At 42.6% G+C, this 27,986-nt stretch overlaps 1 protein-coding gene across 2 annotated transcripts in view; it reads left to right on the forward strand.

Moving 5' to 3' along the window:
* The first annotated feature begins 264 nt into the window (after window positions 1-264).
* Window positions 265-27,986, forward strand: part of GYG1 (glycogenin 1) — a 42,648-nt gene continuing 14,926 nt past the window's right edge. For both annotated transcript variants that reach the window (XM_014455774.2, XM_006088645.3), the window contains exons 1-5: window positions 265-322; window positions 1,789-1,924; window positions 4,348-4,522; window positions 4,781-4,943; window positions 22,784-22,910. In XM_014455774.2, the coding sequence (XP_014311260.1) occupies window positions 286-322; window positions 1,789-1,924; window positions 4,348-4,522; window positions 4,781-4,943; window positions 22,784-22,910 (638 nt within the window). In that variant the 5' untranslated portion in view covers window positions 265-285. The remainder of the gene's footprint in view (window positions 323-1,788; window positions 1,925-4,347; window positions 4,523-4,780; window positions 4,944-22,783; window positions 22,911-27,986) is intronic.

Genomic DNA, 27,986 nt, shown 5'->3' on the forward strand with positions numbered 1-27,986 from the left:
CCCGCGGGGCCCTTCTCCTCCGTCCTTCCCGCCGCCCGCGGGCTGGAGACTCTGGAGGGGCGGCCGCGAGGCAGGGACGCCGGCGGCCGGGCCGGCTCCTGGGCCTCCCGCCCGGGCGCTGGCGGTCACGCCGAGCCTATTTTTAGGCCTTCGGGGCCGGGTTTCGGGAGGCCGGAGCCGAGCAGCGGGAGGGCGCCGGCCCACTTGCTGGCTGTCCGGGCCGCCGGGCGGGTCCGCCCCGGCGCGGAGGTCACTGGTCCTCCGTGTGGAGGCTGATGGCGGGGGATGTTACTCAGAGCAGTGAACTGCGGAGAGACTGCAGGTGCGACGCGTCTGTGGGAAGGGGGAGCTCCCGCCGCCGTCTTTGGCCTTTCCTGTCCCTTGGCGATGTTCGCGAGGGCTGCTGCTAGAGCCCACGCTCCTCCGCGTTTGTCCTGCCCCGTGCTCCATCCTGGAAACCATCCACACCTTGTTTCCCGAAGCCCTTGAGTCCTGCTTCCCTTTATTAAACTTTTCTTCCGGATCCCCTGGAATCTGCACCGCTTTTGAGTGAAAACATCTCTCGTTGTGCCCCACGTTCAGTGCCTTTGGGGCAGGCTGAAATGTTGCCTTATTATGATGGATGGGTTGGACGAACAAGTACAGAGGACGATGGGCATGACAAGGGACAGGTGTCGCCGGCGGGACGCTGGGACCCTCCAGGGGTGGGGAACACCAGTCTTTCAAGAACTGGATAGTGGGCTTGCCTGGAAGAGAGCCCAACACTGAAGATGGCCCTCAGGTCAGAGGCTGGGGATGCACTTTCCTCTCAGCCCTCAGTGGAATTTCCACTGCCTCCTGCCTCCACGTTGGAAAATGGGCAAAGGGAGAATGAGGAAACCTAAGACAGAGTGGCTTTGTGACAAAATGTCCCAGCTCCCTGTTTGGGCAACAGTGACCCCAAATGACCCCTGCCAGAGCTTGATCTTAAGTATCCTGTACACTTGGGTGCCCACCAACTTGCTGTCGTTAAAATCCCCTCAGAAACAGTATGCCCCAGAATTACCCCAGGGAAGGACTGGGGAAATCCTAAGGCGGGATGGTGGTCTTGGCGGGGTGGGGTTTGTTGAGCAGGAACAATAGTCCTTCTGTTTGCCTTTGGTCCCCGCAATTAGGTGATTATTGGAGACAGTTGTGTGTGTGAGCGAGCGAATGAGAATGAATGAGTGCAGGGTAGGGGGTACGTACTGCTGGCTTCTCCAAGGAAAACAAGGAACCTTTATGAGCTTGTGGTGATTCTTAAGTCCATTTAACAGCCATTGGCCACTGTTTAGTCAGAAGCATTAAGGAGGCAAGGCCTCTTTGAGGAGCTGACATTTGAGCAGACACTCAAAGTGACTCTTGAGGGGTGGTGGGAGGCCTTTGCTCCAGGTTGAGAAAACTATAAAAAGCCCAGGGCCTGGCAGAAATGTAAGCACCAGAATGAAGAATATGGCCTCTGCTTTCAGACACTCTCAGCTCTCAACTCTCAATTGGAGTTGTTAGTTGGATTTATGCTTGGCTGAAAATACTGTCTGTGGTACCTCCCAGGAGAAACAGAAATTGCACTTCTGAATAGCTTCATCACCACCTGTTAATTGCCTCTGAGTGTTAAGCTAGTCTGAGAATTTAGCTTGTTTGGATTCTAAATTAGGACAGATTGAGAAAGGAACTGATTTTTGCCAAATTATTGGTTGCAATGGGTCCTGGGGTGGCTTTTTCAAGGTAGAAGGTTGTAATGAGTGTTGTTTTTTCCCTCTTTGTATTAAGATCAGGCCTTTGTTACACTGACCACAAATGATTCCTACACCAAAGGAGCCCTGGTGCTGGCCTTGTCTCTGAAACAGCACAGGACCACCAGGAGGCTGGCGGTGCTCGCCACTCCGCAGGTCTCGGACTCCATGAGGTGAGCACTGCGCTGCCTGTCTGTGGTGGCGCTTGACATCCCTCTCCCATTGCTGGCATCACTGGGCACTGAGGCCATACCCTTTACAGGGCTTGAGCACCTGGGGGAGAAAGATTCGAGTTGCTGAGTGAAGGATTTCAGGGTATGAAACCTCTGTCTAGTTTACGGGAGATATTCTAGCGAAGCTCCCTTCTGTGACGTGAGGAGTAGATTGACTCCCCCTTAACAAGTAAGTCCTCAGGGTGTGGGTTTCCATACAGGCATTCCCTTCATGTAGTCACACTTCACATGCACTCCTTTACCAAAATGCAGCAGGGGCTGTTTGGTTTCCTGTTTCAAACCAGGGAAACCTCAGGTGACTTTCAAAGAAAATAGCAGTTTTCTCCACTGTCATTGACATTTGTATCCTAAAGATCTTTATTTACAGATTAATAAATTGGTATATTTGCCAAAGGACTTTCTGAATTTGGGGTTGTGCTAGGAGAGCAGCCCGAAGGGCACAGCTGCTTGTTGTTTGGGTTATTCACTTTGATTTGTTGGAATTAAATTTTGAAGTATCTGAGTGAACTACCTACTTCCTAATACTAACTTTAAAAATATCTGGGCACGCTAGCTGCTCTGTATTGTGTTTATTTTGGCATTCTTTTATCCCTCTTAGAAATTGAAAACATCTTTTTGTGACTTTTTTCAAAATATGTGAGCACATGCTAAGGACCTCTGAAAAGGAGAACATACATCTATACATATATATCTACATGCATACATGTACACAAGCAACCTTGTTTCTAAAGCAGTGGTTCTCAACCTCTGGCCCTTTAAATACAGTTCCTCATGTTGTGACCCAACCTAAAATTATTTTCGTTGCTACTTCATAACTGTAATGTTGCTACTGTTATGAATCGTAATGTAAATATCTGATATGCAGGATGGTCTTAGGCGACCCCTGTGAAAGGGTCGTTCGACCGCCAAAGGGGTCGTGACCAACAGGTTGAGAACCGCTGTTCTAAAGGGTACTTTAGGAAAATGCAAGAAAGTTTATCTCCTAGCCCTGGCCTGGTGACTTGGTTGGTTGGAGCGTTGTCCCATACACCAAAAGGTTGCGGGTTCCAATCCTAGTCAGGGCACATACCTAGTTTGTGGGTTTGATCCCCAGTCTGGGTGTGTACGGGAGGCAACCAATTGATTTTTCTCTGTCACATTGATGTTTCTCTATCTCCCCCTCTCTCTCTCAAAATCAATTAACAACAACAACAAATAAATTATCTCCTAATGTGTATATCCTAATTTGTAGTTTATTTATGGGGATATATATAAGAGGATATATATAAGAGGATAGTCCACCCCCACACCTTTACTGTGGTAAATGGTACCATTGACCATTTCTTTTCAATAAGATCAAGTTTATTGTGCGAACTAGAACATATTCTTGGACAGCTCTGGAGACAGATAATACAGCACCAGTTTTGTTGTGCATGTCTGATATTAAAAACTCTCAGTTATGATCTGTATCATGTTTTAACTTAGGTTGAGTTTAGTGTCTTACTAAGTATACTCCCCTCACCACTTTCAGATTGCTTCCTAAAATAAATCTTTAATTGGGGACATGGAGAAGTGTTGTACTTCACAAACGGAAGTGAGTCTCTCTTTATGCTAGGAGTGCTAAGCACATCATAAATGCTGGTTACATTCTATTCTTAAAAATAGCTTTTTTTGCCCTAACCGGTTTGGCTCAGTGTATAGAGCATCAGCCTGCAGACTCATGGGTCCCAGGTTCGATTCCGGTCAAGGGCATGTACATCCCCAGTAGGGAGTGTGCAGGAGGCAGCTGATCGATGTTTCTCTCATCGATGTTTCTAACTCTCTATTCCTCTCTGTAAAAAATCAATAAAATATATTTTTTTAAAAAATAGCTTCTTTTGAGACAAGTTTAGGCCATTCTCTGTTAACTTCTTTAGCAAAAGTGGTTAGTTACAGGCTTCATTGCAGACATATGTACTTCACTCAGCATCATTTGTAAAAATATGTGATAATCGGAAAGAATCAGTTCTAATAAAATAGTGTAAATACATAGGCTGTTGCAAAGATGCATTCTTACCACGTGTGAGTCACTTTCACAGCTGTTGCCGCAGTTTGCCTGGTGTTCGGTGGTACAGTAAAAAATAAGAAACTTCTATAAGAGTGTCTTAAGACAAGTGCTTCATACTCACCAATAAGCAGTTATTATTTTAGTGAAGTTAATTGCACATGCAAAATAACATAATTTGTCCTGAAGTAAATGAGGACATATTTAAGAGATTGTGTTATGCCAAAGTAATAACTTGCCCTACTAATGCATGGATAGGCTAATAAAAATGCAGTCTTATGGTAGATGTCACTTGTTCTGAAAAGATGCTAAGCACTGTTTTTGAATTTTATTTTGACAGGAAAGTTTTAGAGACAGTCTTCGATGAAGTCATCATGGTAGATGTTTTGGACAGTGGCGATTCTGCTCATCTGACCTTAATGAAGAGGCCTGAATTGGGTGTTACCTTAACTAAGCTCCACTGCTGGTCACTTACACAGTATTCAAAATGTGTGTTCATGGATGCAGATACTCTGGTGAGTGTGGCTTTGACGGCTAAAAGGATGTATATGGTAGCTGCGATTGGTTAGGCATTAGCAGAACGCTGCCAAGACTTGACAGTAAAGTTCAGATTCAAACAAGTGTCAGGTGATGAAGAAAAGCAGGCCCAGGCTGCCTTACAGCTGTCATCTGAACAGTTAAGACCAGCAACAGATTGCGTCTTTTGTGTTGGATGGCTTAGAGAGAGCTTAAGAACATTTTTGTAATGCTGTCCCTCCCCCTCTTTGAATCAGGTCCTAGCAAATATTGATGATCTTTTTGAGAGAGAAGAATTGTCGGCGGCTCCAGACCCCGGGTGGCCTGACTGCTTCAATTCCGGAGTTTTTGTGTATCAGCCTTCAGTGGAAACATACAGCCAGCTGCTGCGTGTTGCTTCCGAGCAAGGTAGTTTTGATGGTATGTATATCTCTTTATCATGTTATCTCTTTATCTGATCAGCTATTAGTAAATTCTATGAGGTGCTCTTCTCAGGGATATTGTTGTTGTGGTTCCTTGTGCCTGGAACACAGCATTACATGAGGTGTAGCAAGCTTTTTATGTTGTGTACTTTGGAAATACTAGTGTGTTTGTGTGTGCACCTGCATCTTTTTTCTATAGGTATATAAGAGTATCCTAACTAGGACAGGCAGTTTATAGTCTTACCTTTATTGGTTTTCCTGTGTCTACTAGTAAATTAGAGTATGATAAATGAATCATGATTATTCAAGAATTCAACAGACTATGAGGCAAATAGAAAACTTGAACAACTATTTTTAAACCCGAGTAAACTTACATGCAAGACCTAATAGGACCAAGTGTTGTCTCCATGGAAATTGGAGGAGTAAACCTAATAATTTGGCTCTATCCTCTTAGGAGACATTAAAAAATAAGATAGGCTGTTTACATGAACAATCTTTTTCTCCATATTCTCATTCTCTGTAAGGCTTTGCATCAGATAGAATGGCATCTGTAAGGCTGAAGAGTGATCACTGGTGAAGTCAGCATCCATTTTCCATAATGATAAGTGTATCTGTAGGGGTATGTATACATAGAAAGGTTCTGACTACTTGTTATTTAGGGTCTCACATTCTCTGGAGAATTTTGATTAAATGAATTAGTAGGTATGCTTCTATTTCAGGACAGTCTCTGAAATAAAAAGCTGTGTTTTTTTAAACAACAAAACCATACACAATAAGACAAAACTACTAGTTAAATGCAAAAGCAGCTTTTTAAAAATTAATGTTGATGAACCTTTTGAATAAAGGAAAGACCCAGTGTATCCAGGAAGAAAGACATGCCTCAGGAGAAGCCCTCTCAGCAGTGACTCACTGTCAGATACTTGACATTGTGGCAAAAGCCCAGGCCAGGAATGCAGGGCTGGGCCAGAGCCTGAGCTCTGCAGCAGACCAGGCCCTAAGGGGCTTTTTCCTCCTCACTCCCCTCTTAGAGCAGACTTGGGATTTTCATTGAGTAGATCTTTTGAACTAGCAGAAACAGCTTTCCTCATGCACATAAGGTTCTGGCTTCAGTGCAGATAGGATTCATTTCCATTAACTAGTTATAAATCTAAAAGTCAAAATCTCAAAATTAGACTTTCTAAATTAAAAAATTAAATCGAAAAGTTTGTCAGAGTTAAGAGATTGAAAATGAAAACATTTTAAGTTATACATAACACTGAAATTGGTTTTTTGATGTTGCTGTTCACTGAAATTGAATTCTGTTTAGTCATTTGAGGATTTGGAATATGCAGCTATTTGAAATGTTATTGAAAAGACTAAGGAAGTTTAAGTCTTAATCTTATTTCACTATTTGGTTAGTTTATGTTCTGTGCCAGTAGTTCTCAGCCTGGGGTGATTTGGCAATGTCTGGAGACATTTTTAGTTGTTGCAGCTGAGTGGGGAAGATGCCACTGACATTTAGTGAGTGGAGGTTAGGTGTGTTGCTGAATATCCTACAACATACAGGACAGTGCACAACAAAGTGTTTTCTATCTAAAATGTCAGTAATGCGCCGAAACCGGTTTGGCTCAGTGGATAGAGCGTCGGCCTGCGGACTGAAAGGTCCCAGGTTCGATTCCGGTCAAGGGCATGTACCTGGGTTGCGGGCACATCCCCAGTAGGAGATGTGCAGGAGGCAGCTGATCGATGTTTCTCTCTCATCGATGTTTCTAACTCTCTATCCCTCTCTCTTCCTCTCTGTAAAAAAAATCAATAAAATATATTTAAAAAAAAAATTAAGAACTTTAAAAAAAAATAAAATAAAATGTCAGTAATGCTAAGGCTGAGAAACTGCTCTGTCCAGGACATTACATGCTCCAGGACAATGAGTAGAGCTGTCTGGACTGTAATAAATGGCAGCATCTGACATTAATCAGTCTTGAGTAAGAAGTAATATATTGAGTGCTCATTGTAGGCAGGGCCAAGTATAACTTCTTCACTTTACTGACTTATTTTTTTAGCTCCTACTGTTTCCCTTTCATATAAGGAATGAAAGCTGTATTAATATTTGAATTCAAAACATGTATTCCTTATTTCTACTGCTTATACTAAAAGTTGCCTTTGCATAAAGGAAGGTGAGAGTACTTTTAGCAGAAGTCCACTGTTTGTCTTAACCTTCCTGCAAGAGTGTAGCTTTCTTTACCTCCTCTCATCAAATTTAAAGGAAATAATGTAATCCTGTCAGAAATTCAGTGTGAATTCTCAATTCCAGTAAGTGAATCATATTCTAAAGTAGACTCAGTGGCCTGAAATCCACATGATTATAAGAGTGTAAAGAGAATTCCATTCTAATGTAAAAGAGCATGAGATGGTGGTGTTGGGAGAGAAGAGTTTGGATACCAGACAGTAGTGTGCCATGGTGACAGTTTTAGAATGTAAACTAATTACCTGGTGGAGACCAACCTGGATTATCTAAGTTATTCTAAAATCAAGAGGTGCTCACCTGGCCAGTGTGGCTCAGTGGTTGAGTGTTGACCTATGAACCAGGAGGTCACAGTTCAAGTCTCAGGGCACATCCTGGATTGCGGGTTTGATCCCCAGTAGAGAGCATGCAGGAGGCAGCCGATCAATGATACTCTCTCATCATTGATGTTTCTCCCTCTCTCCCCCTCTCCCTTCCTTTCTAAAATCAATAAAAATATATTTTAAAAATAAATAAATAAAATCAAGAGGTGCTAGAAACAAAAATAGATCTAAATTTGGGCCCAGTATCAGGACCCAAGTCTAGACTTCTTTCTATCAGTATAGGGTTGCTTTCCTGGTGGAAAGAACTCTGGATTTGGAATCAGGGCCAAGAGTAAATTGGAAGGGGGGCTTAAAAATGGCAGAGGAGCCCTAACTGGTTTGGCTCAATGGATGGAGCATTAGCCTGTGGACTCAAGGGTCCCAGGTTCGATTCCGGTCAAGGGCATGTACCTTGGTTGCGGGCACATCCCCAGCAGGGAGTGTGCAGGAGGCAGCTGATCGATGTTTCTCTCTCATCGATGTTTCTAACTCTCTATCCTCCCTTCCTCTCTGTAAAATATCAATTATATATATATATATATATATATATATATATATATATATATATATATATGGCAGAGGAGTACGTGGAAGCTACACTGACACTCTCCCAGGACCAAACTGGAAATACAACTAAAATAGAGAAAAACCACCCTGAAAAATTGACTCAAGAATAGTTGGAGAGAACCCTGATAACCAAGAATGGAAAGTGGAGATGCATAGAGACTGGTAGGAAGTGCAGAGGGCGTAAGGGCTGGACATACAGATGGCCAAGAGACATGAAAAATGCTCAAAATCACTGATCATCAGAGAGATGCCGATGAAAATGACAATGAGGTATCACCTTACACCTGTCAGAATGACTACCATCAGTAAATGACAAGTGCTGGTGAGGATGTGGAGAAAAGGGAACTGTAGTACACTGCTGATGGGAATGCATGCTGATGCAGCCATTATGGAACACAGTATGGAGTTTCCTTAAAAAATTAAATATGGCACTGCCATTTTACCCAGTAATCCCACTTCTAGGAATATATCCTTAGAAATCTAAAACACCAATCAGAAAGAATTTATGCATCCCTGTGTTCATAGCAGCACAATTTACAATAGCTAAGATCTGGAAACAGCCCAAGTGCCCATCAGTAGATGAGTGGATAAAAAAGCAGTGGTACATTTTACACCGTGGAATACTATGCAAGCAGTAAAAAAGAAGGGTCTCATACTCGTTGAGACAGCATGGAGAGACCTGGAGAGTATTATGCTCAGCAAAATAAGCAAGTCAGAGAAAGATAAGTATCACATGATCTCACTCATATGTGGAATCTAATGAACAGAATAAACTGATGAACAAAATAGATCCAGAGACATAGAAGCATGGAACAGAGTGTGGAATCTCAGAGGGAAGGTAGGTGGGTGGGAAGAGATCAACCAAAGAACTTGTATGCATATATGCATAACCCAGGGACACAGACAATAGGGTAGTGAAGGCCTTGGGCGGGGGACAGGGGCAGGCTGGAAGAGGTCAATGGGGGGAAAAGGAACATGTGTAATACTTACAACAATAAAGATTTAATTAAACAAATAAAAAAGTACATTGGAAGGAGTTCTAGTATATTTTCTTATACTTTGTGCTGCAAGAAGAATAGCATGAACAGTGTTCCCGGGTTGCCCTATGAAATTCCTTTTTTCTATAGAATTAAAATAAATTATAAAAACCTAAAAAAACAAAAATAAAAGGTTAAAAACTATATTGCAGTATGGTAAAAAAAAAAATAGAGATGCTAGAAGGGTAGGTGAATTTATTAAGAAGCAGGGACCTGTAAACAGTGTTCAACTAGACAGTACTTTCTGCTTTTGCAGCCAGAATCTGAACCCGCTGAGAGGTTTCCTGTGCCTGCAGCATGCTTCCTTCTCAGCTGCAGTGTTTCAGAAGCTGGCCTTTCTGACGGTGTTCCACTCATTAGCTCTTGGTGGTGAAGGGTTGAATTTTCTCTTAATAAAACTGCTTAAATGACAGTTGAAAATTTTTTTTTAAATATATTTTTATTGATTTTTTACAGAGAGGAAGGGAGAGAGAGAGTTAGAAACATCGATGAGAGAGAAACATCGATCAGCTGCCTCCTGCACATCCCCCACTGGGGATGTGCCCGCAACCCAGGTACATGCCCTTGACCAGAATCAAACCTGGGACCTTTCAGTCCGCAGGCCGACGCTCTATCCACTGAGCCAAACCGGCTTCGGCTGACAGTTGAAAATTTAACTATGCAGATGGAACGTATAGTTATTCTCAATATGTTGTTTAAATTAATAGGAGCTCCTAACTGCAAGGTTGTTTTCACTGAATGTGTTGATAAGCTTTACTCATCAGAGAATGTTCACTCGTGTTGTGGGAGCCTGCTCCTATTTGGAGGGGTTTGCAGTAGTCCCCCCTTTTCCACAGTTTTGCTTTTGTGTTTTGTTATCTGTGGTCAACCGTGGTCCAAAAATACTAAACATGGAAAATTCAAGAAAGAAACAATTTATAAGTTGTAAATTGCATGCCATTCTGAGTAGCATGATGAAATCTCATACTGTTCTGGTCCATCCTGAGTCATCCCTTTCTCCAGCATCTCCACATTGTATATGCTTCCTACCTGTTAGCCATCTTGGTTATCAGATTGACTGGGTGTTGCTGTGCTTGTATTCAAGTAACCCTTATTTTACTTAGTAATGGCCCCAAAGTGCAAGAGTAGTGAGACTGGCAATTCAGAAATGCCAAAGAGAAGCCATAAAGTGCACATGTACGTATGCATGTATATATGTATAGGAAAAAACAGTATATAGGGTTTGGTACTATTTGCAGTTTCAGGCATCCACTGGGGGTCTTGGAATGTATCCCCTGCAGATAAGGAGGGACTACTGTACTATCTTATGGAATCCATACCTGTGTGACATAAAGACTTATTGGACTTATGCTTAATATTAATAGAATATTTCTTTGTGAGCTACATCCTGTTTAATGGCAGTAACCTTGCAGTGCCTCGGGTTTTCCATACAGTGCCCAATTTTGTGTGTTATGCCACAGGTGAGATGAACAGTTTCAGACTTTTCACTGTACCATACATTTTCTAACATTCACAGGTATCTGCCCACCCCCTTTCTCTCCCCGTTTTCCTGAACAGGAGGCTTAAGCCCCCGAATTTTTAGACTGGTATTAAAGAAAACTGGTTTGCACATGACTATATCTCAGTCTGAATATTTTGCAAGTCTTGCTTAATTTATTGCATACATTCAACAAAAAGTGATGGGGCCTGGTGTCCACTGACAAGGCTGCTGATGACTGAGCATTTGCAGCTGCTTTCACAGCTCTTCTAATGGGAAAGAATGTAGCTGTCAAGCTTCTAATCACTTCTAGTCCTCAATCACACATCATTACCCCCAATCACCAGTGCTGGCCAGGAGAATAATCCTAAGATGGCAAATCGTGCTAGGTACCTTGACTTCTTTCCTCCCAGAATCTAAAGTATTAGAATTTAGAGCCAGTGACTACATACCTGATTCATGACTGGCTGGCACCTAACTTCCCATAGCAAAGTATCTTAAGTTCCTATACTGGTGTTTGTATTTGCAAACTGTCTTGCCATTTACTTCACAACTGAAGTTACACATTTCCTGAAAGTTGAACAATATCTGTTGTGAAATAGCTATAAACTAACATTTTATAAAATGTGACAAGATAAGGTTAACTTCTGGACCTGTTAGCAGTGAGAGGGAAGAGGCCATGATATCATAGATACTAATCAGCAGTTCTGGCTCCACACACTCAGGTGTGATGAAACTGATGCACTTGATGCTTAATTTGAAGAAAGCAGCCTTAATGCAATTTGATGTTTGTTGGAATAAAGTCGTTCATAGTATTTTTTTTTTATGATCCTTTGTATTTCTGTGGTGTCAGTTGTTACTTCACCTCTTTCATTTCTCATTTTGTTTATTTGGGTCCTCTCTTTGTTTCTTGATGAGTCTGGCTAGAGGTTCATCAATCTTATTTATTCTTTTGAAGAACCAGCTCTTGGTTTTATTGATCTTTTGGGATTTTGTTTGTTTCTTTTTGTTTCTGTTTCATTTATATACATTCTGATTTTTGTTATTTTTTTCTTTCTACTTACTGTAGAAGGCCTTTTCTTCTTGTTCTCTTTCTAATTTTCTAAGTTGTAATGTTAGATAACTTACTAAAAATTTTTTTATTTCTTGATGTAGGCTTGTAGTGCTATGAACTTCCATCTCAGGACTACTTTCAGTGTGTCCCACAGCTTTGGGATTGTTGTGTTTTTATTTTCATTTGTTTTCAGGATGTTTTTTATTTCTTCTTTGATCTCTTTGGTAACCCATTCATTGTTTAATAACATACTATAGCCTCCATATGGTTGATTGTGTTTGAGCATTTTTATTGTACTGATTTCTAATTTCATGCCATTGTGGTCTGAGAAAAAGCTTGGTATGATTTCAGTCTTCTTGAGTTTGTAGAGTCTTAGCCTGTGTCCTAACATGTGGTCTATCTTTGAAAATGTCCCATGTGCACTTGAGAAGAATGTGTATTCTGTAGCTTTGGTGTGGAATGTTCTGAAGGTGTCAGTTAGTTCCATCTGTTCTAGAATGTCATTTAGGATTGCTGATCTTGTTGTTTTATTGTCTAGAAGATTTATCCAGTTATGTCCGTGGGGTATGATTGTATTGCTGCTGATCTCTCCCTTGATATCCTCCAGAAGTTTTTTTATATATATTTGGATGCTCCTGTATTGGGTGCATATGTGCTTACCAGAGTTACAGCCTTTTGTTTAGTCAATCCTTTTAATATTATGAAGTGGCCTTCCTTATTTCTTTTTATGGCCTTCACTTTCAGGTCTATTTTGTGAGATATAAGTATTGCTTTTTTTTCACTTCCATTAGCCTGAAAATTCCCCCCCCCCCCCCATACTTTCAGTCTGTGTGAGTCCTTTGTTCTAAGGTGGTTCTCTTGTAGACAGCATATATATGGATCATACTTTTGTATCCATTCAGCTACCCTATGTCTTTTGATTGGAGCATTTAGTCCATTTAAGCTTATTATTGATAGGTACTTGTTTGTTGCCATTTTTATTCTTTATGCCTATATTCCTTCCTCCCTTTCTATTTCTTCTTTTTTTAAAAAAAATAAATCTTTATTGTTCAGATTATTACAGTTGTTCCTCTTTTCCCCCCCATAGCTCCCCTCCACCCAGTCCCCCCCCCTCACCCTTACCCCCCCCATTGTCCTCGTCCATAGATGTACGATTTTTGTCCAGTCTCTTCCCGCATCCCCTACACCCCTTTCCCCCTGAGAATTGTTAGTCCACTCCCTTTCTATGCCCCTGATTCTATTCTATTCACCAGTTTATTCTGTTCGTCAGATTTTTTATTCACTTAACTTTTAGATTCACTTGTTGATAGATATGTATTTGTTGTCACCTTGTTGTTCATAATTTTTATCTTTTCCTTTTTCTTCTTCCTCTTCTTAGAGCAGTGGTTCTCAACCTTCTGGACCCTTAAATACAGTTCCTCATGTTGTGACCCAACCATAAAATTATTTTCGTTGCTACTTCATAACTGTAATGTTGCTACTGTTATGAATCGTAATGTAAATATCTGATATGCAGGATGGTCTTAGGTGACCCCTGTGAAAGGGTCGTTCGACCGCCAAAGGGGTCGAGACCCACAGGTTGAGAACCGCTGTCTTAGATAATACCCTTCAGCATTTCATATAGTACTGGTTTGGTGGTGATGAACTCCTTTAGCTTTTTCTTGTCTGTGAAGCTCTTTATCTGACCTTCAATTCTGAATGATAGCTTTGCTGGGTAAAGTAATCTTGGTTGTAGGTTCTTGCTATTCATCACTTTGAATATTTCTTGCCACTCCCTTCTGGCCTGCATAGTTACTGTTGAGAAATCAGCTGACAGTCGTATGGGTACTCCCTTGTAGGTAATTAACTGTTTTTCTCTTGCTGCTTTTAAGATTCTCTCTTTGTCTTTTGCCCTTGGCATTTTAATTATGATGTGTCCTGGTGTGGTCCTCTTTGGATTCCTTTTGTTTGGAGTTCTGTGCGCTTCCTGGACTTGTAAGTCTATTTCTTTCACCAGGTAGGGGAAGTTTTCTGTCATTATTTCTTCAAATAGGTTTTCAATATCTTGCTCTCTCTTTTCTTCTGGCACCCCTATAATTCGGATGTTGGTACACTTGAAGTTGTCCCAGAGGCTCCTTGCACTATCTTCATATTTTTGTTTTCTTTTTTCCTTTTGCTTTGCCAGTTGGGTGTTTTTGCTTCTTCGTATTTCAAATCTTTGACTTGATTCTTGCGATCCTCTAGTCTGCTGTTGGATCTCTGTATATTATCTTTTATATCAGTCAGTGTATGCTTAATTTCTAATTGGTCCTTTTTCATAACCTCAAGGGTCTCACTATATTTCTCGGAGGTTTCTAAAAGATTCTTGAATAACCTTATAACCGTGGTTTTGAACTCTATATCCAGTAGTTTGCTTTCCTCCATTTCTTTCATTTGTGACCTGTTTCTTTGTCTCCACATTTTGGCTGCTTCCCTGTGTTGATAGAGTGGCTTTGTGTGCCAGGTGACCTATAGGGCCCAGTGGCTCAGCCTCCCTAATTACCTGAGGTGGAAACTCTTGGTGCATCCCTTTGTGGGCTGAGTGCACAGTCTTGTTGTAGTTAAGCCTTGATTGTTGTAGGTATCACTCGGAGGAATTGACCTCCAGGCCAATTGGCTGAGGACCAGTTGTGTCTACAATGGGAGAACTTCTGTGCTGGAGACACCCTTGTGGGGCAGGACTTGCTTCTGTGGGGCTTTGGCGCTCACTGAGTCTGCCCCCTGAGTGTGTCTCTTATGGATGTGAAGAGTTGTAATCTGGATGGTCACACTCTGACCACTGGGTACACTGGCTCTTGGATCTCCTAGGAGGTACAAAGTCAGCCATGGCCTGAGGTCACCTAGCAGGAGCTACAGAGAGATCTACAGATTCCTCCTCTTTGTTTGGGGTTTGGAGATGCCCAGATGAGGCGCAGCTGTGAAGCAGTGCAGGCTGCTGACTAGCCTTAGGCCTTCTTTTGGAAGCTCTGGGGTTCTCTGACCCAGCTACTTTGACAGGGTTTTAGGTGGAGAAAGGCCAGGCCATTTGTATGCAAAAGCTTCTGCGCACAGCTTGGGTGGGGTTGTAAATTGGGTGGGCGGGGTCTATGGGAATCACCAGGGCGAAGCAAACTGCAATGGCTGCCAGTCTGCTCTTCCCCAGATAGGTCCCAGGTTCTGTGTCCCGCGGCCCCGTGCAGGAACAATGAACACTGCAAGCACCTCTGCGAGAAAGCCGCCCTCACTTTCCAGCCCGATGCCAGACAGTCCAGTTTCTCTCCGTATGAGTCTGGGTCCCCAAATTCTCACCCAGAATGAGTTCAGAGTAGTCAGGAGCTTGTATCTCTCTCCTGATTGAAAAAGACAACAGCATACCCAGCTGCCAGCCCCTTTCGCACGTGCCTCCGTTCCTCTACACTTCCACACCTCTGCACCTCCTACCAGACTCAATGCACTTTTCTCTTTCCTTCTAGTTGTAGAATTTCCACTCAGCCAGCCTTCCCATGGTTCTGGATGATATTCGTTTTGTCTTTTAGTTGTAGTTTTAATGTGGTTGTGCGTGGCATCAAGTTCAGGTGTTTACCTATGCTGCCATCTTGGTTGTCTCGCTCTATTTCTTCTTTTTACAACAGTCCCTTTAGCACTTCTTGCATTGCTGGTTTGGTGGTAATAAACTCCCTTAGCCTTTTTTTTTGTCTGCATAGCTCCTGATTTCACCCTCAATTTTGAATGATAGCCTTGCTGGATAGATTATTAGATTCAGTCCCTTGCTTTGCATCACTTTGTATACATCATACCATTTTCTTCTAACCTGATGAGTTTCGTTGAGAAATCAGTTGATAGTCTAATGGGAGATCCCCTGTAGGTAACTTTCTGTCTCTCTCTTGCCAATTTTAAGTTTCTTTCTTTGTCTTTTACTTTTGCCAATTTAATTATGATATCTTGCTGTAGGTCTTTTTGGATTCATCTTGATTGGGTCTCTCTGTGCTCCTGGACTTTTGTGACTTTTTCTTCCCCAAGTCTAGGAAGTTTTCTGTTGTTACTTCTTCAAACCTTCAAAGGTTTTTTATCCTTGCTCAGCTTCCTCACCTTCTGGCATCCCTATTATGTGGATGTTGTTTTGTTTCAGGTTGTCACAAAGCTCCCTTAAACTCTCCTCCTGCTTTTTAATTTTTTTTCCAGTTGCTGATCTGCTTGGGTGTTTTTTCTCGATCTTGTCTTCTAACTCATTGATGCAGTCCTCAGCTTCTTCTAGCCTACTGTTGAAACCTTCCATGGTGTTCTTTATTGCAGCGATGTCATTCTTCATTTTCTCTTGATTCTTACTCCTTATAATTTTCATTGATTTACTTGTAATTCTCATTCAGATGTTTGAGCACCCTTATAATCATTACTCAATTCTTTCTCTGACAAATTACTTGCCTCCATTTCATTTATTTCCTTTTCTGGTGATTCCTTTTTTTCTTTCATTTGGGGTTGTTTCTTTGTCTCCCCAATTTTGCTGTTCCTTTGCATCTGTTTCTATGTACTAACACATTAAGGACCAAGCCTGTTTTGTCTTCCTTTCTGGTTAGCCCGCGATATCCGATTTCACCAATATGCTGGCAGCAGCAGTGACTGACCGGTCTGGATGGAAAGTATAGTGTCAGTCACCAGTGACTGACATGGTGCTTAACGTGTTAAATCAAACTGCTATGCCACCCAGATTTTTGGGGTTGTTCTTATGTAGTAGATGTTTTGTGGGACCCAGTAGTGCAGACTCTAAGTTCTCCTGGGCTGGGTATTCTAGAAAGGCCCTCTTCTTGTGATGTTTGTGTTCTCCTGTTGTAGTTGGGTCTTGAATGTTATTGTCCCATTCGTGGATGGTGCCTCCTCTCAGAGTGTCTGATTATGTGGCTCACTTCCTACCATGTTGTACCAGCTGTTGTGGAGGTGCTGGCTGGACCGCACCAAATACAACAAGACGAGACACAACACAGAAGGAACAGAATAAGAATGTACTCAAGACCTCTATAGCCCTAACAAAAGTGACCACCAGAGGAAAGAGAATTAGAAAAGAGAAAAGAGAGCAAGAATGATAGAAAACAAACGAAAGATAAAACATGGGGAGAAAACACAAACAAACAAACCGAAAAGCTCAAACAAAAACTACCCAGAAAAAAAAAGGAGATGGAGATAGGATCTGTAGAAGCAGAGCTTAAATAAGGTGAAAGAATTAGAGGAATGGCCATAGCCTCTTTGCTCACTGGATAGAGCATCAGCCCGCAGACTGAAGGGTCCCAGGTTCGATTCCAGTCAAGGGCACATACCTTGGTTGCAGGTTTGATCCCTGCAAAGCTCAAAGTTCAGGATGTGGCAGGCTGTATCACCTAGGGTGGAGTTTTTTTTTCCATTACCTGCCCTCTGAGTGTTGGGAGCAGGCAGGTAGCTTCTCCCAGGGAGAATGGCCATTTCTGTTTGGAAGTATATGAACAGCCCAATGCAGGATTTCTGTCTACTGCTTTTCCAAGTCTCTCTGCCCCGCTTTCCAACCCTGACTGTCCGCAAGCACCTCAATTCAGTGCTTCCCTCCCTGCACCAATGCCTCAGGTGTGTATTTGCAAATGAAAACTCCTGTGCTCTGGGTTTAGAGATTAAAAAAAAAAAAAGCAATAGAAACTGCAGCTCTCTCCCCCACTCGCTCTGGTCTGCTGGAATACACTCCACTGCTGCCAGCAGTCCTGGTACCTTACACAGCTGCTTGGATGATTGAGCGCTGTGGGTCACACTGCCACGGGTCAGGAAGCACACCTTGTCAGGTTGCCACCACTGGTGTGTGGAGCCCTGCTTGTGCTCTTGGAACAATTCTTCCTGTAGCTTAGCTCCCTCCTCTCTGGGCTTCCCTATTCTCTCGACCTCACCCTTCCTACTGGTCTTAAATGCCTTCTGTTTTTCCTCGTTGTAAGCCAGTTCCTCAGCTGGACCACAGTTGGAAATTCCAGGTGAATATTCTCCAATTTAGTGGTATTTCCAGCCTGGCCCTGGGTTGAGGTACCCGACAGGTCTGCTTATTTGACCGCCATTTTCTCCTCCTCTATCTGGGGATTTAAATGTGGATTCTGATTCTGTAGATCTGAATGGGGTTCAGTATTCTGCAATTCTCTTAAGCTCTCAGGTGATGCTCATGCTGCTGGAACCTGCATCACACTTTGAGTAGCATGATTCTTGGGGGAACATTCCTGTGACTGAAATACTGGAGTTCAAGTTTAAACCAGAATCGACCTGCCCTTCCTTCTATTCATAGTAGTTAGCCCAATGAACTTTGGAAAACCACAAAAACTACACAAGCATTAAGCAAGTGCACACATTCAAAAGATAGTACTCAATGCCATTCCTGTCTTATAAAACAGCTAGAGGTCCAGTGCACGAAATTCATACACGGGGGGGCGGGTCCCTCAGCACGGCCTGCAATGACACCAGCATCCTGCACCCCAGTCTCTGGCCAGAGGCTCCTCCCTCCACGCGGCCAGGGCACGGGACGCTTGGCCCCCGGCCCCTCCCTCCATGTGGCCATGGTGCGGAATGCTGGGCTTGCGTCACCAGGGCAACGCCACCAGCGTCATCCACCCTCCCTATCCCTCCCCCCACTGCTATGGGCACCGTCATCTTTGTCACGGAGTGATGGTTAATTTGCATATTACTCTTTTATTAGATAAGACAGGTCCAGTTTCTGACAAATGCTTTAATATGTCCGTGGTGACCAGGTTCAAAAGACCTGGAAAATATCAAGTGATTGTAGGTTATTACTGCCCTTGGGTAACCTGGTGGAAGGATGATACAGAATCTGATATTTGCTTTTGTTTGCAAGATGGGTGTGTCCCTTGTTCCACGTCCTTAGCTCACTCTCTCCCACCTGTGTCGCCATGCACTGGCCTGCTGGATCCCAACTGCTGGCAAGCCTGCTAATCATGTTTGTCTGCACTGAGATAGTTGAGGTTGATATTAAGAATGTCTGAACCTGTCAGAGTAAAGAAAGTTGCCTCTGGAGTCTGACTGGAACAGGTGTTGGTAGTGGAAATTCAGCAATCTTCATGGAATGCTTTTGGGTTTTGTAGCACAGACCTGCTTGGATTTGCATTCTGCTTTGAACTGTGTTCTAGTTTAGGGACTTCTAAAGAGAGGATATTGATAACACTACATATGGGTTTTTCTAATGCAGCTAAAACATTCACCTGACTGAAATGGGGAAAGAGATGGTTAGAGTGCTAAATTTAAAAATTACTTAGGACTTGTAGGTGGTGTTTACCTCTATTTTTAATTCACAATTTTTGGCAGAAAGGTGACCCTTTATCACATAATGAGATCAGTGGCCTTGGAAGTTTCATTATCTGTAGTGCCTTGAAGGAAAGGTCCCTGTTGAGTGTTTAAGGATTTGTGAATTGAATGGGCACCAATGATCACAAATCTCCTGCCCTGCCTTTTCCCCTTCTTGCTTGTATCCTGTTCCATCAGTGCTTCTCAGCCCTGCTGTGGCACACTGCTGTTTGCAGGGCATCTGAGGGTGAATGGAAATAGCCTGTGGTGTCATGGGCTCTGAGGGACCAGCAGCTCTGACTCCTCTTTCCCAGGCTCACCCCATGGGATTGGGAATCTCTCTTTTACAATTGCTATTCTGACTCCTTGGAATTAGATGGATTTCTTCACTACATTACATGTAGAAAGTAGTTTAAGTGGAATTGCTTAACACAAAGGTATTACAGTATGGCATAAGAAAACAAGAAGTAGAAAAAATATGACATCCACTTTTACAAAATTCACAAACCAACAAAACTACATATGTTGTCAGATTACATATATATTGGTAAAATAAAGGAAATCAAGACAACTGCAAACAAAATTCATGATTAGTGGTTATTTCTGGCGTCAGGGACAGTGAGATTGGGTTGGGGAGTCCACACAGAGAACTTAAAAAATAGTGGTAATGTTTCAGTTCTTAAATTGGATGTTGGGAGTATAGAGGTTTATTATTAATATACTTTATAATCTACACATATATTTTTCCTTTGATAGTATCATGCTTTATAACAAAAATAAATTAACAAGCAGAGAATGTTTAGAAATAAAAGATCTTAATGCAATTCTCATTCTTGTCCCTAATTGTGTTGTTATTTTAAAATTACAAAAATATAACAGTATTAAGAAAAAGTCAGGGGGAGGGAACATCTGTAATACCATTTTTCTTACATAGTAATTACTTTTCTTTTTCTTCCGATATGAATGTTTATGTTCTTAGTTATAATCACTATGTATATCATGATATATGTTTATATTACATGGTGGATGGTGATCTTTATAGCCATTAGTTTTAATGGCTGAATAGTATTGCCATGAATGGTTAGCATAACAGTGTACTAACCATTCCTCTATGGTGGACTATTTAAATTATTTCAACTTTTCTGCTGTTACAGAACATATTCAAGGCTTTTACATTCATTCCACAAATAATTTATCTATGTGTAAGGCATTCTGCTAGCTGCTAGAATTTACAGTGCTAAGCAAAAAGAGCCATACACTCTGTCCTTGGGAATTTAGAATCTAATGACTAACAGTTCTTGATTGTATTTTGCATTTTAACCACATAACCCTTAGACTTAAAACAAAACACAAAAAACTTTTGAGCAAATTGTAGATTTACATTTAGTTGTGAGAAACAATATAGAGAGCCCATATACCCTTCATCATTTTCCCCCAGTGGTAACAACATCTTGCATAATTATAACTCCAGAACCAGGAATTTGACATTGATACAATCCACCAGCCTTATTCAGATTCACCAGTTTCGCATGTATTCATTGGTATGTGTACACAGGTGCTTCTGTGCACTTTTATCCCGTGTGTAGATTTGTGTGACACCACCACAGTCAGGGTACAGAACAGGGTCATCACAGGATTCCTCATGCTCCCTGCCACCCTCCCTAACCCCTGGCCACCTCGCATCTGTTCTCTGCCTCTGTAATTTTGTCATTTATTATGATTATGTGTAAAAGGAAATGAGTAAGACTTTTCCCACATTCTGGTAATCTTTGTGGAATCCAAAGTGAGCCTCTAATGAATATGATGTTTTGGCCTTAATATTTTGTTTCTCAAAATATGTTAATTTGTCTATATATCTAAAATCTTCTTTTGTTCCTATAACAAGTGAGCATATATCCTGATGCCATCTTTATTATTCTTTAGAACTTATAAGGGCAAAACTAGTTTTCTGTTGAGCTGTCTGTCTCTTGAGGAATGAGGACCTGTCAGAGCCTCCTCATACAGAGAGGTTGCTCCATAGACATTTGTTCAACAAATGCCCTTGATCCAGAGAGCTGACTGAGGGCATTTGGAAAGGATGGAACACACAGAGGATGGGTAAGGGACAGTTGGACTTTAAACCTAATGTCCTAGTCTTATTACTTAGCTCCAAATATTAAATAAATCTCATTTTAAAAGTTTCTTTCAAAACCAAAAAAAACCAAATAGTAATGCCAGCCAATTAGACCTGCTGTGTGTTTAGAAAGAAAACGGCATCTCAGGGCAAAGCATTCTGAAGAGGGAAATAACTGTTCAGTGCACCAGCCTCGAACTTCAAAGAGCAATAGTTTCCCTACCTGCCACCCCCCGTATACACACACACACACACACACACACACACACACACACCTACCTACACACATACATACATACATACACATACATCTGAGCTGCTGCTGCTGCTGCAGGGATCCTGGTTCTGTGCCTGGTTTCTGAAATCTCCTGAGTCTAAAACAGAAAGCACAATGGGCTGTATGGCAGAATGTGTTTTGAGGTAACTTAGTGACCTATTTGGTTACTTGTATGTTTATGATTTAGGTGTTTAGATTTTTATTGTTTTTATTTCTTTTGAATGAACAGCATAGTCCTCATTTTCCAAGGAAGGCATGAAGTCCAGGACCCACAAGGGCTGAGCAAGCACTGTGCTGTGTGGGTGTGGTTGACCTTGACCCAGTGATGGCTGGCCTGAACCTGCCTGGAGAGTGCACCAAGGGGGTGTCTTCTGGGCCTTCTGATGATGAACCAACAGTTGGGGCTCCGGAAAACAAACCCATTATCCCAGTTTGCTCTTTTGCTTTTTACTTCTGTTTTTATCCCATTTCTTTGAACATAAAATCTGAATCTTGAATTGTCTGAAATCCAGGCCCCATGTGGTCTAGTCCAGCGGACGCCAACCTTTTGGACCTCATGGACCACCGGTTGGTGACTGCTGGTCTAGTCCATGCCTACCTTTCTGAGATTCACCTGGTGCCCTTCTCCCTCTGCAGTCCCCCTCTAAGGTCACCTTCCAGGTCTTTCCATAGCTTCATGTTGCTGCCCATGGTGTGTGCTGTTTATTCTACCTAGAACACCATTTGCCCTTCTTCTCTCCACCGGCATTTGTCAGATACTGCTGTGTACTACGCAGAGCTTGGCTTCAACACAGCTTCCTCATGAAAGCCTTCCCTGACCCATCAGACAAGGTCTTGAGCCTCTTCCATGAGCACTCATGGTAGCCTGTACTTTCCTTCACTCCCCTCCTCCCCATTTCTGATGGTGTTTATTGATTCTTGGTTTGCTGGTATCAGTACCCCTAGCCCCACCCCTCCCAAATCCTGGTGAAGATAATGACTCTCCAGTTCCTGCTTCAGTGTCTGGCACATAATAGTTGCTCAGTAGCCGAAACCGGTTTGGCTCAGTGGATAGAGCATCGGCCTGCGGACTGAAAGGTCCCAGGTTCGATTCCGGTCAAGGGCATGTACCTGGGTTGCGGGCACATCCCCAGTGGGAGATGTGCAGGAGGCAGCTGATCGATGTTTCTCTCTCATTGATGTTTCTAACTCTCTATCCCTCTCCCTTCCTCTCTGTAAAAAATCAATAAAATATATTTTTAAAAAAAAATAGTTGCTCAGTAAATATTTGTTGAATTAATGAATTAACTCAGAGAAATGACCACTCCCTAAAATGTCCTTAGGTTTAACATGGAATTTCTGGAATTAGTACCTGTTTTTAAAGGTCTAGGTATATAGTCCTATAAAATTATTGAACTGTCCTTGAGTCTGTGACTTTAATTTGTTTTATTTTTCTTTCAGGTGGGGACCAGGGTTTACTGAACATGTTTTTTAGCAGCTGGGCAACAACAGATATCAGAAAACACCTGCCATTTATTTATAACCTAAGCAGCATTTCTATATACTCCTACCTCCCAGCATTTAAAGCGTAAGTGGAAACTGTTTACTGTTGTTGGGGATGGTGAGGGAAGGGGAGTAGATTTAAGATTTTGGGGTGCATTGTCAGTCTGAGGGCAATAACAGGTGGGAAACTTTGAGGGAAGTCTTTTTCTTGCAAGAAGCATGGCTTGATGATATCGATCCCTATGCCTTTCTGCTTAGAATAACCTTCAGGGCATTTAGCTGCCTATGGGGAAAGGGCCCCATCAGTTCCTGGGTTACCTGGACCTCTGATAAACCATCTGTATGTCATGATCAGGAACAGATTGGGTGCAGACCCAACTTCTGCCTCAGGCTAGCTGCTTAGTTTCTGGTTCCTCATTTGTAAATGAGGGTCTTAACAGCTCCCTCCATGTGGTGCTGGGAGTTAAGCAAGATGCTATTAGCAGTGTGGTGTCATGGCCAAGAGAGGGGGCTGTGGAGCTGTACTCCCTAAGTTCACATCCTGGAGTAGCCACTTCCTGGATGATTGATGGTCACTGAACTTGTGGTTCAACAGAAGTTGGACCTCTCTGCCTCCATGTCCACAGAGGGTACTGTGAGCAGTATGAGAGGTAATCATGTAAAGTGGGAGGAACAGGCCTGACCTGCCTGAGCACTCAGTAAGCGTTAGATGGTTAGTCCTTTCTGTTTGAGAGATGGACTAGCATAAGTAATAATCTCTGAAACCAGGAAGGTGGGTGTGTGGCTTACTCTGCCCTTACCTGCTATCTGGCTTAGGCTCTGTGCCTCAGTTCCCCGTATGCAAAACAGGGAGAAAAATAACATTTACCTCAAAGGGTTGTCATGAGGATAAAGTGAATTCAGTCATGTAAAGTGCTCAGTGGAGGCCGTTGTTTTTGGCAACGTGCTTGTTTGGCACTATCCCTGGTGCTGTTCTAATTCAGCAACCAATGCAGCCAAGTTGCAACACTTGTCTCACTGTGAGTGCCTGGGTCCCATCCTTCAGCCTCTGACTCATTGTGTTGAACCAGAAAGATGACTCAAGTTTCCTGAGTAGAGGCCAAGCTTTCAGGTTGATCCTGAAACAGCCGTGAGCAGCCGAGCTCCCATTGAACTGGGCTTGGCTCTCCAGTCTGTCCCGCCAGGGCATTCCTGGGTGAGCAGAAAACATGCTCTTCATGGTTCCTTAGCCAAAGTCCTCCCAGTAAGTCTAGCACCACAGGAATGAGCATGGACTTTGTGGCAGAAATGTTTCCTGTTCTGTTGTTTTCTGGGCAGACTCTGTCATAGCCCCAGATAAGGATTATAAGTATGTTGTGTGCTTTCCTCCCTACCTATTCTCTTGGCATGTTTCTCTAACATATTGCAGCCTCTTGATTCTCTCCCCTTTCTAGCACAATACAGACAAACTCTCAAATACACCAACTGTGGTTTGAGGAAAGCAAACAGAACAGGAATCACTGTCAAGGGATGGAATAAGAGAAGCATTAATTGCCTCTCAGTCCTTGGCCTTATGAAGTACAAACCTCTCTTGCTTGACAATGTGGGCGTGATTCATTTTAATCCTTACTATCTCATAACCCTGCCAGTTTGAACCATGTTCCTGCAAACCATGATAGCTGACCCCTAGAACTGAATTTGTGTGTAATAGGGTAGTGGCTTAATTTGACTGGATCCAGCTAAGCAAGCAAGAAGATGAGAGTGCGAAGGAGAAGTAATCGTTACTAGTGTGAGCAGCCAGGCCGGCGCGGCTCAGTGATTGAACATCGACCTATGAACCAGGAGGTCATGGTTCAATTCCCAGTCAAGGCACATGCCCTAGTTATGGGCTCAATCCCCAGTGTGGGGCGTGCAGGAGGCAGCCAGTCAATGATTCTCTGTCATCATTGATGCTTCTATATCTCTCTCCCTTTCTCTCTGAAATCAATAAAAATATATTTTAAAAAATAGTGTGAGCAGCTCTAGCCAGTTTGGCTCAGTGGATAGAGCGTTGGCCTTCGGACTGAAGGGTCCCGGTTTGATTCTGGTCCAGGGCACATGCCTGGGTTGCGGGCCCAATCCTCAGTAGGGGGCGTGCAGGAGGCAGTCGATCGATGATTCTCTCTTATCATTGATGTTTCGATCTCTCTCTCCCTTCCTTTCTAAAATCAATAAAAATATCTTCTTTAAAAAAAAAGAAAGGATTATTATTTTTTTTTAAAAATAGTGTGAGCAGTTCTACCCACCATCCCACTCAGTTCTGCAGAGTGAGCACTCGTCCTGGGATAAATATGTGAAGACATGAGAATCTGACATCCTGCCAATTGGTCTCACTTCTCAAATAGGGTAATCCTAGCGTTTAAAGATTCGTGATTTTCTTGTAACATGGTCCCCAGCGCCAAGCAATTCCCCTTCGACTCATTGGGATTCCATCTGACTTTCACCTTACTACCCAACTGAGCACACTGTCCTTTTCATTGATAGCCTGGTTTGCACAGACACTGCTCACATTTGTTTTATTTGACAAAAACAAGCAGGTGGAGCCCAGTTAGTTTTTAGGGGGAAGATAGACTTGTTTGCTAGACCTTGACCCCTCTCTCAGGAACCCAGGTTTTGTTTTGTTTTTAATATTTCCTAAATACATTTCTCAGAAAAACAGTTTGAGATCTAAATTACCAAAATGGTTAGGATGGTCCCGTCTTCCTAGCTCGTTTTGGAAATCTTAGTTTATTAGCATAGTCATAGAGTGTCTGGTGCATGGGGAACTGGGGAGAAGCTCCACCGTTAGTCAGTTGGCCTGCAGCCTGTCAGTGCTGTGTCCTTGCAGCTCACCCCTGGGGGTAGCAGGTCTACTGTTCTGTGGTAGCACTGCTCCAAGCGATGCTTTCTCTCAGCCCTTGGCCACCTGTTTAGTAATGTTGAAACCAGATGAGAGAACTCATTTTCCCTCCCCTCTGCCAGAAAATGCTTTGGGTGGGGCTTTTTGTTTATTTTTTGTAGGTTGTTTTTTGTGTGTTTTTGCAGAGATCCATCTCTAGAAACATTTTTTTCCTTACATTTTTTTTGTGCAATTAAGAAGGGCTAAAAATTCAGGCAGGTAGTTACATTACTTTTTTGTTTCAAGTTCATGTAAAATTGCAATCCAGATCTTTTAAGCTGAAATAGACTATCCTGAACATTTAGGCCATTATAATCCCCAAAGAGCCTGTGGGTCTCTGGGAGCTCAGCATGAATTAAAATCCCTCTGCTGGTCTCAGAACAACCGTGGTGGTCTCCAGACCAAGCAGCCCCAGGGTTTGGCTGGCCTTCCCTCTCACAGCAGGGCAATGGTAGGTGGAATGAGAAGCCATGGAGTGGCCTCTGTTGTTCTTCTCACTTAGGTGTTTTGTTTTTCTTGAGTTGTCAATGCTTAAAAATTGGGGAATTTCACATGAAACCCAGATTTCCAGCTTCTTATGAAAAAAATCAGATATTCAGTGGGATGTGGGAGAAAGATGTCAAAGGTGACTGTTACGACTTGGGACCTAAACAGCTGAACAAAGGAGTTGCCATCTCCTGAGATGGGACAGACCGTGGGTAAATCAGGTTTGTGGATGGATTGCTAGAGATGTATTGAGTGTATTAAGTTTTGGATGTAGTAGGTTGGAGGTACATATTGAACATCCTGGTGAAAATCTACTTATATAAAAACCATGGGTGGTGTTCACCACTACCACAACTGCCACGACTAAGCGGAAGGAAGTCAGTCCTGCAGGGGTAGTCTTGGCAACGGCTGCGCCCTCCCCCGAGCTGTTTCCCAGAGCTATTTCCTGTAAGGGTGAGGTTTGGGGCAGGAACCCGCCCTGGGAGTGTGGAGGCATATCTTTCTAAAGTGTGCCATGCCAGCATGGCAAGGGGTGAACCTGAGTCGGGGCAGCTGAAAGGCTTAGAAAAGACAGACAAGAGAATGAAAGCCGGGTCTCCGTGGGACGCTGCTTCTCTGAGAGACAGCGACCATGCCCACAGCCATGCCTTTATTTTAGAGCAGATGCTACGAGGCAGAGTAAGGGCGTGACCAAGATGTTTACAACATTCTCCTGGGTTTCAATCCTATTCAACTACATGCACCTGAACTCTATCAAGCCCACATCACTCAGGCACGTGGGGTCACATGTTTGGACCATAGGTTCAAGCTTACAACTACAGCTGTTGGCTATAATTGTGCTGGGAGGGCCCTGCCCTCCAAGCTGGGACTTGCACGTGGCAATGAGAGGACTGTGCCCTCTCATCAGTCCAAGGCTTGAACCTGTCCAAAACACTGTAGTGCTCCCCACAATAAAGTTTTAATTCTGTTTCTTTGTTACTGATGTTGTGGCCCCACCCCATAACAAAGAAACAATTCTGGAGGATAAGGCCCAGGAATCAGGATTTTAAAAAGATTCCCAGGTGATTCTAATGTGCAGCCAAGGTTGAGAACCACTGCTATAGATAATATTAAAAATATATCTAAACATGCAATTCTTTGTCCAAAAAATAAGCATTTTCAAAAATTGAATGAAAAAAATTTGGATATACTCAATGGAGATTTTCACACATATTTTGATGATTCTATTGATTCCACAGATGAGGCTGAAAAGGAAATTTTTCCCATCGAATTTCTTAATAGTATTACTCCTTCGGGAATTCCGTGTCATAAATTAAAATTGAAAGTGGGTGCAATCATCATGCTATTGAGAAATCTCAATAGTAAATGGGGTCTTTGTAATGGTACCAGATTTATTATCAAAAGATTACGACCTAACATTATCGAAGCTGAAGTGTTAACAGGATCTGCAGAGGGAGCGGCTGTTCTGATTCCAAGAATTAATTTGTCCCCATCTGACACTGGCCTCCCATTTAAATTGATTCGACGACGGTTTCCCGTGATGCCAGCATTTGTGATGACTATTAATAAATCACAAGGACAAACTCTAGACAAAGTAGGCATATTCCTACCTGAACCCGTTTTTGCACGTGGTCAGTTATATGTTGCTTTCTCTCGAGTTTGAAGAGCATGTGATGTTACAGTTAAAGTTCTGAGTACTTCATCACAAGGGAAATTAGTCAAGCACTCCGAAAGTGTTTTCACTCTTAATGTGGTGTGCAGGGAGATACTAGAATAAGT

The sequence above is a fragment of the Myotis lucifugus genome, unplaced genomic scaffold (genome assembly GCF_000147115.1).
Source record: "Myotis lucifugus unplaced genomic scaffold, Myoluc2.0 scaffold_50, whole genome shotgun sequence".
Classification (NCBI taxonomy): Eukaryota; Metazoa; Chordata; class Mammalia; order Chiroptera; family Vespertilionidae; genus Myotis; species Myotis lucifugus.